Below are 13,628 nucleotides of genomic sequence, written 5' to 3'. Positions count from 1 at the left end.
AAGCTAGAAGTGGCGCTGTGGCTCAAGTGGTAGAGCGCTAGCCTTGAGCTGAAGAGCTGAGGGACAGCGCCCAGGCCCAGAGTTCAGGCCCCGTGACCGGACCCCCCCCAAAAAAAAAAATTAAAAAAGGAAAAAGAAAAAAAAAAAAAAGAAAGGCGAGGGCTTAAGGTATTCATTCTTCCTGAGTCCTCTCTCTGTCTCTCTGTCTCTGTCTCTGTCTCTCTGGCTAGGCCCCAAATTTGTAGGATCCCTGGGAAGAGCCACTTCCCAGGGGACACACAGGAGGAAGGGCCCTGGAACCGCCTCACTGCCGACTTTGAACTGGTTTGTTTGCTTGGTGTAATTAAAATGGGCATGGAGCATTCTTCTCATTCGTTTTTGAACTGCTCACAAAAAAATACTCAGAAATTTCCCTAGGATTATTCTAATCTGCACTCAGAGCTGGCCTGGTTTGAAAAATAGGGTGTGGGGTAGAGGAATGAGGATGGGGAGGACAGGAGGAGGCAGGGAAGAGGGGGGTGGAACAGATGAACTTCTTATTTTCCAGGCTGATCAATCGTTAATCCATCTCCTTAATTACTTTTTCTCTAACTTTGTGATGTGGAATTTAGTGTGGGAGAAAAGAAAAGAACTGAGAGCCGTGAAATAAAGCGGGCTTTATCAGTAGGTGATGGGCACTGCGGGGTGGCCTCAAAGCCAGTCTGAAAGTGTTCCCTGGCCTGCAGAGAGAGGGTAATTTGATCGCCCTTATTTTCCTCTTGCCACTTATTTTGGGCAAGAATAGCAAGCTGTATTCAAATAGAGCTTTAAGAAACATATATATATATATACATACATATATTGATTTTGATGTTGCTTTAAAAATCATTTCCTTTTTGCTTAATAGCAACAAATGAGCGGTCACAAGCTTCACAGGTGCAGACATATGGATTCAGAACATCACTGAGAAGGGGGGCAGTCAGCACAGAGAAAACCCCCATTCCTCAGCCCTCCCTCACCCCCCTCAGGAGAAATATTAATTTGGCTTGCTAATTGGACAAGAGACGATGTGAATCCTTTTAAGCTGTTCTCCGTAAACAGCGTTCACCATTTGGTGCTTGGAGGAGCTTGGAGGAAATCTCAGAGATTTGAGGTCACTTAGACATGAGTTTGGTTACCAGCTTGGGGAGACTGTGTGACTTGGGGGAGCATGGGAGTTGAATGAAGCAGAAAATTTGACATGGGAAAACCTGGGAATAAATCTTCTCTCTGCTACCTACCTCACTCTCTAAGTCTGAATTCCTCTTCAAGTTCGCCACCCATAATAAACATTCCATAAGGATTCAATAAGTTTCTGCCTGTCAAGTACTAAGCATAGTACTTGGGTCATTGTAGGCCAACAGAACATTTTAGCGGCTGTCATCAATAACCTATGTAAAATACTTGGCAGTCAATGCTGCGCTCTCATTCATTCTGCTCCCAGATGTAGTACTTACATTCAAATTTGATGTTTCGTAAGTTTTCAGGGAGGTCGTGGAGGGCGACTTTCAGCCACTCATCCAGCTGTTTGGCAAACTTTCGAATCACCTGAGTTAAGCTGAAAAGGGACACGGTGCATTTTAGGTACCTTCTCTGGGTGCCCCATCCTCCCCAAAGGCTTCTCTAGAGGATTTTACTTCCCTCGTTGTGATTTAGCTGCTACCAGACTGGGCCACATAGCAGATCTGCTCAAACACATCCGGCAGCCCGGCCTTGTTGAGAAATGGTAGCCTATGGTACACAGTTGTGTAGGAAAAAGCCACTGTCCAAGTGGCATCCAGAAGGATTTCTACAAGTAAACTGTGCTCTTTTATGGTTTTTAAAAAAATATATTTTATATATATATATACACACACATATATGTATATGCACACGCATATATATAATTTTATTGTTATTATTAAGGGATTGCCATTTCATAGGTCATGTTGAGTGCATTTCTTTTTCTTTTCTTTTTTTTTTTCTTACAATGTCACCTCTTTCCTCACTTTCTCCCAGTTTCCCTCTTCTGTCTCTGCCTACAAGTTACCTAAGTCATTTTCCTTTGTATTTTTGGAGAGCCTGTGGGGAGCGTGAAGGTGGGAGTTAGGAAGCAATGGTAAGCATTTAAATTGGCAGACCACTGGCAAACCCTCCAAACCATAGTAGATTTGGAGAGTGAAGAGCCGTTTTGAGACAGGAAGTAGAGAGGGCTAGAGGTGAGAAGCACTGATTAGGTTGGACTGTGAGAGATGGGGGATTCAGATTTAAGAGACATTGAGCACCATTTTCTAGCTCTTGCTATGAAAATCAACCCAGTGTCGCCCATGGAACGCTCTGTGGTCATACTGGACACCAGGCCCTCTCTCCATGTTGACTGTCCATACCCCCCTTGCCTTCCTTGGCTTCCTTTGGCATCTGTTGCCCTCAGTCTTCTGTTCTTGCATCCACAGAGCTTGCCACCCTTTATCTGCCCATTTTGTCTTCCAGTTCCTCAGGTCTAGTCCTGGGCCTTCTTCTCACAAAGATTGTTCCTCCACTAGTCAGAAATCTCTCTATACTCAGCTTCAGTCACCATCTGCACTCACCTTAATACCTCGGGCTCGTTGTGTATATGACACCTCTCCCAAGGGTAGGTCAGACTCCACATGCCCAAAGAGAGCCCTCTCTTTCCCCTCCAACCTGCTTCTTTTCTTGTGTGCCCTATATCAGAACTAAACTCTACCAGGCATGAAGGCTTGCTTTTAAACTTGTTTATCATCAAGTTTCAAATATACACCTAGATAAGATAATAAAACAAAGCTCTAAACACTCAAGACCCACTTTCAACAACTAGCACTATTTTTCCAGTTTACTTGCTTACTTAGTTAAATTACTTAATTAAATGTACTACATGCCACATTTTTCTTTTCTTGAATGTCCTCAGCAAACCCACAGTGTTATTCACTCACAGCAGCTTTGTGTGCACTCCTAAGGATGTATATGCATACATGCACCCACGTGTGCGTGCATTTAAAATCCTCATGTCATTTGTATACCTAACAGAATGAATGGTTAATTCAGTAACATCATCTAAAATTCAGTCTGTGTTCCAATTCCTCTATTCCTGTCAATGGTATAGTCAAAATCCAAACAAGGTCCACATATTGTATAAGAGAAAGAACATTGTCTTGTTCAGTTGCTTAATCTCTTACTCCAAGAGTAGCATCTTGCTACTGGTTCCTCGAGTGCTCTGTATTCTGATTGGCTCACCTCCTCCTTGTAGTGCGCTTACTTCCTGTTGGGGCCAAGCTCAGGTTGACTGCCACTCCCTTCTTCACCTTCCCTCCTCTTCCCTGGAGGCTCACCTGCACCCTGACCATCCTGCCTCCTCCCAGCTCGCTTCCTAGGCTGAGACTCCTTTTCCTCTCTTTTTGGGAAGGTGACTCCAGCTTCAGACTTTCTCCTGCATCTTCACCGAGCACTCCAGGTCCCCAGGTGACCTCCACTGTGATGCTGTTACAACAGCTCCAATGTGATAATAGCATTACTTGTTAACAAGTGCCAGTCACTAAACACTTCACATGTAACTTCTTTCATTTTCCACCTCATAGTGTGAAGTAGGTGCCATCCTAAGTCCCAACTAAGAAGTGACAAGCACCAACTGTAGTGATTACACAGGGAAGGTGAAAGATGAGGCTGGCACAAAAAAAGTAAGGTTGGGGCAAGGAGTCCACAGCTTCCAACCTAAACACAAGGACCTCAGAAGAATTTGGTGATACGCTGAAGGTAAGGCATAGCAACAACAAAGCCCAAGCCTAATGACTTCTTGAGTAACTCTTTACCCAGCAACTCTCATCCAAATCTAGGCAGACAGATACACCCATTTTGGGCATTAATGCTGTTTGCTTTAGTGTCTGTTGTTTTAAACATTTCTGTAATCAGTCAAACTCATAAGGTATTCAAAATCAAGTCAGAAAAATCAATCCCCAAGAGACAAAGCCATCAGCATCACCAGACTATCAAGGAATAAATCAGTGAACTAGAAGATAGTCCAACAATTACTCAGTCTAAACTCATTGAGAAAAACTAGTAAGAAAAACAAAAACAAAAACAGAGCCTCCAAGTTATGGGACAATATCAAATGTTCTAACATCCTTGTTATTGTAATACCAGGAGAAGAGAAGAAATAAGGAACATGTCTGGGAAATTTCCAAATATAGTAAGATATATTAAATCAAAGTTCCAAGAAGCTCACAAAACTCTAATCAGAATGGAAAATAAAACCAAACTCATAGATATATCATTGTCAAACATCTAGAGACTAACCAGAGAGAGAGAAATTTTTTTTAGGGCAACCAAGAACCAAAAGCACATGTCACACACAGAGAAAAGATGAACAAATGTGCCAGCCAAAAGTAGTGGAGTGAAGTCTTTAAAATGTTGAAAACCAAATAAAACACACACTCACAAAACTTGTGAATTCACAGTATTAAGCCCAGTGAAAGTATCTTTCAAAAATGAAAGAGAAACAAAATACATTTCAGAGAAAAAATATAAATTCATTATCACCAGACTTTCAACACAGGAAATATCAATGAAAATTCTGCAGGCAGAGGATTAGGGTATCACAAGATAATAATACTTTACTTAAAGAAATGAAAATCATGCCTGAATCCCAAACTAAACAGGAGGCAGAGGGTTTGGAGGATTGAGCTTTGAGGCCAGCTTGGACAAAAAGTTAACAAGAACCCATTTTCCATCAACTCACTGGGTGTGATGGAGTGCACCTCTAACCCAGCTATGTCAGAGACATGCACAAGAGGATTGCAGTCCCAGACCAGCCCTAGACAAAAATGCAAGGCCCTATCTAAAATAAAATGCTTGCTTAGCAAGTGTTCAAAATCCCAGTACTGCCAAAAAAAAAAAAAAGAATAGAGAGAAAAGAAGATCAGGAATCATTGGAAAGAACATAGATATAAAGATCAGATTCCATAGCTTATATCACTCTAAAAACATAATTATCAAACAATTATCAGAGGCATACATTGTTATAATATTTTGCAAGTTGACAGCATATCTAGGTACAAAATGGCAACAATAGTACAAAAGAAAGGTTGACAGACTGAGTATACTGTTCTAAGGTTTTGATACTGTATGTGAAGGAGTATAATGTTATTTGGAAGTATATTTAACTAGCTAAGGGTATATAACCCAAAGTAACCATTAGTTAAAAAAAAACCAACACGTATAAGTAACATGATAATCAAGGTAATAAATGTATTGATAAAACATAATTAACCCAAACCAGACACAGGAAAGAACCAATGGAGCTAAGAGAACACCAATGAATAGAATACAACTAGCAAGATGGAAGATTTAACTCAACCATATAATTACAGTAATTGTAGAGGGTTAGACAACGCAACTAAAAAGGAAAACTGTCAGATCATATAAAAAAAAAAAAAAGCTGGGCGCTGGTGGCTCACACCTCTAATACTAGCTTCTCAGGAGGCAGAGATCTGAGGATTGAGGTTTGAAGTCAGCCTGGGCAATTAATAACCAAAAAAAAAAAAAAGCCAGAAGTGGAGCTGTGGCTCCAGTGGTAGAGCACCAGCATGCAATCTCACAGGATGGGGTCAGAGGCCTATCTCCTGACTCTTCCCACCCTCCCTCTCTGGGGAGGGTCCCAGTGAGTCAGTCCATCTTATGGCAGGGTGGGGATGAAGCTGTCCTTTGTAAGACACAGGGTTAAACCGGTTTGTTTTAGAGCAAGGCACAGAACAGTATATACAGTCAACAGTACACACCAAAGTGTAACCATTGCAGTGAGAAAAGAGAAACTAGTGTGTTCTATACGTGGATTGCATGTGCACAGCAGGTAAGGCTGACCCCAAGTAGGATTGGATCTGCTGCTCTGGGAGACACAAAGTGGTCTGGGGAACGGGAAAAGGACAGGCAGAGTTTTCCCTGTGTACCCCATTCTACCTCTTGAATTTGGACCCGGTAGCTCAATGCCCAGTATTAAAGATCTTTGCAAGGCACAGTGCACGATTACAACGAGAAGAAGAAGTGCATCCCTCAGGGCTTGGGTTTCCCCACAAGGGGAGCTGAAAACGAGCGTGCCCACCTGTCAGGTAACGCCTGCAGCACGGTGGGCATGAGCACCCCGGAGATGGCCTTATAGAGGATGGAGTCGCACACGCCGACGATGTTCACCACCGTGGAGGAGCCCAATACGGGCAGCATGTGGGGTGGCATTCCTTGCCAAAAGTGCAGAAGGAAACTTTGAACCTGTGGGGACCCACAGAGAGAAACGTGAGTTTAGGGAGGTCCTCCCAACGAGAACCACGGGACCTCATCTATGCAGTCTGGTCTGCAGTGCTGCTAACTCCCCATCCGCAGCAGACCCCTCCCCTCCCCCAGCCTGGAGTGCTGGAGGGAGCGCTTTCTGCCCCAAGTCATCCCCTGCGCATGCGCATGCGCATGCGTGCGCCAGGCGCACTGCTGGAGACCTCCTGGCCTGGCTGTCTGTGGCCTCCTTTGCTTAGAACCTGAGCACCTCATTTCGTGCATTAGGCTCCTTCAAAGCTTGCTGCATGGGGAGAAGTAGTTCAGGAGGGAGGGTGATGGTACTGTGTGTGTGTGTGTGTGTGTGTGTGTGTGTGTGTGTGTGTGTGTGTGTGTGTGTGTGTGTGTGTGTGTGTGTGTGTGTGTGTGCTGGTCCTGAGGCTTGAACTCAGGGCCTGGACACTGGCCCTGAACTTTTTGGCTCAAGGCTAATGCTCTATCAATTGAGATACAGCTCCACTTCTGGCTGTGTGTGTGTGTGTGTGTGTGTGTAGAGGGCAGAAGAGGAGACAGAAGGGTGAAGGGTGGGATAAGGTGAGTGAAGTGAGAGGAAATAGAAGATGGTGAGTTAGTGTATATACTAAACATCTCCAAATACATATACTTCTGCTAACATGGAGTAGCAGCCCGTCCTGAGGCTGGGAACACTTTAATTCAGGGCTATGTAGTCTTCCTTCTCCCCAAGATAGGCACACTTGGGCCCCATAAGTATCATTTCCCAAATCCCAGGTCCCCCCAAATCATTCCTCAACCAATGTGGGATAATTTATCATCTCCAGTCTGGTACTTTGCTGGTCTCAATAACTCCATGAAATTTCTTTCCTGGGGTCCTCTCTAAGCCATATTCTCTAATATGGGAACGCTTAAGTGAATTGTCTGAAGTCAGACAGAAAAGCATGGAAATGATAAGAGTCTACATCTACCTTGATCCTTCCACCAGTCAGCCTCGTGGCCAGTTTGTTTGTCCCTTGGTAAATGGAATCCTACCTCATTCCTGAGACCCATGGCCCTTCCTGGCTACTGTCACTCTCCAGCTTTCTGTCCCTGCCATGATGGCCTGCAGCAGCCTTCAGACCCCTCCTAGGAGTAGGATCTTGTTATTTTTGTCCAAGGAGATGGAACCCTGCCCATCCCCAGCAGGGCCACCTGGAATCAGTCTCCCATGAATAGAAGTCCTTGATGCCAGCCTGACTGCACTGCCCCGTGTAAGCACGGGACACGGGTCTGTGGGACAGGGATGGAGAGAGAAGCAATACCCTCAGACTTTCTAGGAAGAGATGGTGATTGCCAAAATGCTGATCGAAGTGTGAATGAAAGACAGCTCTATAGGTTGTGAGACCTAATGTGCCTAGTTTATTCCATGATAAATGAAAATATTTGCCAACTTTTCAGTCAGGAAAATCAAAACAAAGAAAAATCTAGACAGAATCTGGTCCCACAATCAGTTGGGGATGTAATATTTCTTTTTTTTTGGGGGGGGGGTCCAGTCGTGGGGCCTGAACTCTGGGCCTGGGCACTGTCCCTCAGCTCTTCAGCTCAAGGCTAGCGCTCTACCACTTAAGCCACAGCGCCACTTCCAGCTTTTTTTTTTTTTTTTCTGCTTATGTGGTGCTGAGGAATTGAACCCAGGGCCTCAAGCATGCATGGCAAGCGCTCTATCACTGAGCCACCTTCCCAGCCCGGATGTAATATTTCTAAGCCTCAGTTTCCTCATCTGTAAAATGAGGGTAAAAATAGTATTTATGCACAGGTTTTGGTGGAGATGGTTTAAATGTACTTAAAACAAAACATAGTATATTATAATGCTTAATAGAATTTAGCCGCTTTTACATGATCATCATCACCACTACCACCACCACCACCATCATCATCATCATCACTGTATCATGAAGGTGCTGTCACATCTACAGCCAAGAAATCAGTATACTTCTGTTTCTCAGAACTCCCCATGGGAGTCATGCTCCATCATTGACAGATCTGGTGGCTGCCTATTGGCCTGGCCTGGGCCTGGAGATGGCCACCACTCTTGGACAAGGTGCTTGCCTCACAGAGGAACCTCCCCTGTCTGTGGATCCTGGCTTGTCCCTGGGATTAGCCTCAGAGTTGTTGCTGGGCCATCCTGCCTATTCTTCCCGCTCTGAGTGAGCAGCTCTGCACACTCGATTCTTAAGCGGTGGAAGAATCCAATTTTGTCTGCCTTTCTTGGCTCTGCTGGCATGCAGCCCTATCCTTGCCTTTTTATATAAGCAGTCAGTTTCTAGCAAAAAGTCTGGAAAAGATCAGCTGCTGTGTAGGATAAAATAAATCTGTGGGAGATACGGGTCTTTGGCAGTCATCTGTCTGTTGTAAGCCTTTTGAGCTGCAAAGAGAGACTTGAGCAGTCCCGTTTCATCATAGATTTAATAGGAAAATATTGCCCAGTTCTGACCTCCCTTCCTTCTCCTTGCCATTTGGTATTCAATAGTTCCAGTGTCTCTGGGCAAAAAGGAAAAGGAAGGAAGGAGAATCATGCAGAGATCAAAAGCTGGGATGTGGAGCCGGGTGCTGGTAGCTCATGCCTGTAATTCTAGCTACTCAGGAGGCTGAGATCTGAGGAGCGTGCTTCAAAGCCAGCCTGGATAGGAAAGTCTGTGAGACTCTTATCTCCGATTAACTGTGGGAAAACCGGAAGTGGTGCTGTGGCTCAAGTGGTAGAGTGCTTGCCTTGAGCTGAAGAGCTCAGGGACAGCGCCCAGGCCCAAAGTTCAAGCCTCCTGACCACAAAAAAAAAAAAGCTGGAATGTGGAGATCACAGTGAAAAGGACTTAGGGATGACATCATCTTCTGAGGGATGGGGAAGGACCATGGTGAGAAGGAAAGAATGGAAGTTTGTGGCTTGGGAAGTCAGGTGGCAGGTAGGAGCAATCTCCAAATTGGGAAAAACAGATTTGGGGCTGAAGATGAAAAGCTCTATCTAATGTGTCCATGTTAAATCAAATTGAATCTGGTGCTCAGGTCTAAATACCTAAGAGTTTGCAGCTTTTATAAAACAGGAGATAATAGTTCCGACCTATTATTAGGATGAAACAAGATAACTTATGTAAAATGCCTGGCATTGTGTAGGCATTTAATAAATGGAAACTTATTATTAGACAGAAGAAAGAATTCTGATAACTTCTCCTCACTCCTCAGCCCCTTTTCCCTTGGTGCCATAAAGTTACCAGGAGATTTCTTTCTAAGCAAATTTCCTAATTCATTGCCATGTCTAAGTTTATTGCTAATATATTGACAACATGTGGGAAAATATCTAGTAGCTTCCAACTACATTGTCAGAAAGCTGTCATTAAAAATGACTGCCAAAATATGTGCCATTTGTTATGTTGTAATACATCAGATACTCCTTCCAAAAAAAAAAAAAAAAAAAACAAATTAAAGCTCAGAGAGATCAAGTCACAGGCTAGTAAGCAGTAGGTTTAGGACTCACACCTGAAACTATGGGACTTCACAGCTCACTGTATAACGCTGTCAGGAGAAAATTCTACAGAGATTTTACATGGAGGTGCATATTCTTTCTACTTATATGACCATGTTACTAGTCAGTGGCATTTTTTTTCCCCAGGGCTGGGGACCGAACCCAGGGCCTTGCGCGAGCCGGGCGGGTGCCCTTCTGCTGGGCTAAACCCTCAGCCCCGTAAGTGGCATTTTTATACCTGTCTATCCACCCAACAATCCATCTGTCCATCATTCCAACCACTCCTGCACCCAACAAATATTTTACTGAACTCCTAATACTATAATATGGTTGGCCAGGATGAAGTAGTAAACAAGATAGACAATGTTTCTATGCTGCAGGGCTTATAGTGTGGTGGTTGAGACTAACAACAGATAAGATAATTTAGTGTGATACTAACATAAGTTGTAACCTTGACCAATCATAGAGACCTTTAAACAATGAATAGAGGTATACCAGATGGATCAACTTACTAATGACTTCTCAGCTGTAAGAGAAAGTTATGTTCCTCATAGGTAAGATATCCCCCTTCATTCTTTTGTGATTGGGTAGACGGAGCCATGTGTTGATCAGCCATCTTAAAGATGCCCACCAAATAGTCATGCCAGGAGTATAGAAAGAATATTAGACTAGACATGACAAAGGGTGTAATTCACAATTTTGGACCTAACCCAACCATGAGACCTTACGTAAGTCTCTTAATTCTCTGTGTGACACATCTAATGAGAGCAAATATTTGAGTGACCATTCACAGGTGATAAAGACCTTTAGCCTTGTACATCTTTCTTCTAGTAATCTTATGGGTGAGAATGATAGGGGTGCTATTTTGATCTTCACTTCTTTGATGAAGAATCAAGGCTTGGAAAGCAGAGCCAGATCTTGAACTTGGCACCTTTCCCATGAGATCACTTCCCTGGACCTCTCACCATGCCTTTGTCATCCTCTACCCTGTGTGTCTTATGCATCTCTCCAACATTAGGTAATCTGTAAGTGTTGAAATTAGTGAATGGAAGTGAAATGAAATTATGAGAGTGAATTTTGAGTTAAATAAAGCTATATGCAAATATAAGGGAGGGCTATCACTTGTTTCATTGTGAGTAATTGTGGCAAAGAGGGACATCTGTCCATTAGAGGTCAGAGTCCTTCTACTACATGATACAACTTGCTACTGGGTGAAGGGCCACACCCCCCAACTCCTGAAGCATCAATATGGAGCCATGAGACAAGCTCTTGCCAATAACACAAGAGGGACGTGTTTTATTTCTGAGTTGACAAGGTTAAAAATGGGATATCCCTTCCATTTAATCCTTTCTCCCACCTATCAGTATAACAGAAGGACTCCGAGGCTCTAAGGCCTGAAGATGGAAGAAGCTTGGCTTCCTAAATCATGCCCCCCCACCAGCCTTAAACCAAAACCATCCACATTGGATTATGAGTAACAAACTTCCAATAAGTTAAGATTGAGTGGCAGGTGGGGCTGGGATTGGTTATAGCATCTAGTATTGTCTTAGTCATTCTTTGTGCTGGTCTCAGTGCACTTTAGAATACAAGACAGAGGCAAATCACAATATAAGCTATTTTTCTTTCTTTAAAAAAAAAATAAAAGCAAGCTGAGCATTAGTGGCTCACACAAATGGTGTTATGGCTCAAGTATGCTAGCCTCAAGCAAAAAAGGACAGTGCCCAGGCCCTGAGTTCAAGTCCCAGGACCAAAAAGCAAACAAACAAACAAAAATACATGCACACCCAGCCATTGAAATGGACACCTGAGTAAAAGTTAGAAAGAATAATCCTTTACTAACACATTACTATTTCTTCTGGAGCTGTGCCTATGGCCAGCCAGTGTAAAGACTCAATGTGTGTAGCTGTGAGACAGAGAAAGGCAGAAAATTTTTGTCAGGAGAGAATTTTGTATCTTACATCCTTTTCATACCCTTTTCCTCTCACAATATCCTTCTTTTCCCCAAAACAAACACAAGAGGAAATCTCTGGGATCTTTCCCACCAATAACTATGAGCTTTTATAACTGTCTTCCCTCAAGTCAAGTCCATACCCAGTCTCATGGTTTTTTGCTGTGGTTGCTGTTGCTGTTTTTGCCTGAAAAGTACTACCACAAGGTCTCTGGTTTATGGGATAAAAGGTGTTTGCTGTCCTTCTGGAAGGCTTTTTTTTTTTTTTTTTTTTTTTGTCGGTTGTGGGGCCTGAACTCTGGGCCTGGGCGCTATCCCTCAGATCTTCAGCTCAAGGCTAGCACTCTACCACTTGAGCCACAGCGCCACTTGCAGCTTTTTCTGCTTATGTGGTGCTGAGGAATCAAACGCGGGGCCTCATGCATGCAAGGCAAGCATTCTACCACTGAGCCACCTATCCCCACCCTAAAAGCTCTTTTGAGTGGCATTTTAGTTAAGAGATTTGGTTATTGAACAGGTACTTCCAAGATCCCTTCTCATTTCCTTTCATTTTTTTTAAACTATAACATTTTAAAATGAAATGAGCTTTTAAAATTATGTGTACTTAAAGAAGGTTAGGATGTGGTAGAACTAGGTGAAAATGCGAATGAGGCCTTGAGAATGGAAGGAAAGCAGAGCCAAATGTGTCAGTGGGGAGGACCCTTGGGGAAAGGTGACGTCACAACTTCACGGACAAAAGCTTTGATTTGGCAATGCTGACTCTATAATGCTGACTCTATAATGATCTGATGGGAAAATGGTCTGCCTGGCGTGCCAAGAAGGGCAGGATGCAGTTCACTAGTGAAGTCAAGCAAAGCCCACACTCCCTGCCAGGCACAGAGAGAGTGAGAGAGAGAGAGAGAGAGAGAGAGAGAGAGAGAGAGAGAGAGAGAGAGAGAACTCTGTAAAGTGAGGATGATGAGAGAAACTGCCTAGGATCCCTGTCAGGATGAAGTGAGCCAATGAGAGTCAGGGGCTTCCAGACACCAGGCCCAGGCCCCTGGCGGGAGCAAGTGTGAAGCAGAATATTGTCATACAGAGTATTCACAGCTCAACGTTTGTTGACCTACCTCATCAAAGTTGGCTCTTATTACAGTGTCCAGTATTCTCTGACAGTGTGTTCTGTACATCATAATAAAGGTAGAAACCTGTGGGGGTGGGTGGAGGATCAACAACAAAGGCAGACATTAATACATAGGACAGCTGCCCTGGGAGTTCAATGTGTATGCCATTTATTCTCTGTTGGGGCGGGGCGATAGACTCCACCTACCCCCCTACTCTCTGCCCCTATTCTCCACCCTAAAGACTGTGGATTCCGAGGAAAGAAATGTGGTGTGAGTGATGCTGTGTGTTTACCACCCAGTACACTAGCTGGCAATATAGAACTTAGGAGGGCTGAACAAACTAAGTCCCTCTAACTGACAGGTTCGAAAAACTTCAAAGTTCAGGTGTTATTTATAACAAGAAATGCTTCTGCCCAAATCACCACAGACATCTGAAAGTTCTCTAGATTCTGTTTAGTACCCCCTAAAAAAGAAAGGAACAGAAAAGAAGTAAAAGGAAGAAGGTAAGGAGAGAGGGAGGAAAGAGAGAGAGAGAAAGAGAGAAAAAGAAAGAAGGAAGGGAGAGAGAGAGAAAGAAAAAAAGAATATGAAAAACTATTGCTTGTCCCTCCAATTAGCCAGGAATTCCAACCCCACCAGGAAGGAAGTTTGTAGAGCCAAAAAGCAAATTTGCAAGAAAAAAAAAGGTTTTATTCTAGTTCTTAGATATAGACACAGGTTCATCTTCTTCCTGTCAGAGAAAGACATGCATTTCTTAAATTCTCCCAGGTTTGCTTATACAAACTTCATCTCCCCATGT

At 43.5% G+C, this 13,628-nt stretch overlaps 1 protein-coding gene across 2 annotated transcripts in view; it reads right to left on the bottom strand.

The window, feature by feature from the left end:
- Rfx4 (regulatory factor X4) overlaps positions 1–13,628 on the bottom strand; it is a 142,135-nt gene that overhangs the window by 44,329 nt on the left and 84,178 nt on the right. For both annotated transcript variants that reach the window (XM_042693237.1, XM_042693238.1), the window contains 3 exons: positions 12,836–12,913; positions 6,107–6,270; positions 1,476–1,576 (listed from right to left, as the gene is read on the bottom strand). In XM_042693237.1, the coding sequence (XP_042549171.1) occupies positions 1,476–1,576; positions 6,107–6,270; positions 12,836–12,913 (343 nt within the window). The remainder of the gene's footprint in view (positions 1–1,475; positions 1,577–6,106; positions 6,271–12,835; positions 12,914–13,628) is intronic.

The sequence above is a fragment of the Dipodomys spectabilis genome, unplaced genomic scaffold, assembly GCF_019054845.1.
Source record: "Dipodomys spectabilis isolate Male_0828 unplaced genomic scaffold, ASM1905484v1 ptg000163l, whole genome shotgun sequence".
NCBI lineage: Eukaryota > Metazoa > Chordata > Mammalia > Rodentia > Heteromyidae > Dipodomys > Dipodomys spectabilis.
This window is presented reverse-complemented; position numbering and strand designations above follow the sequence as displayed.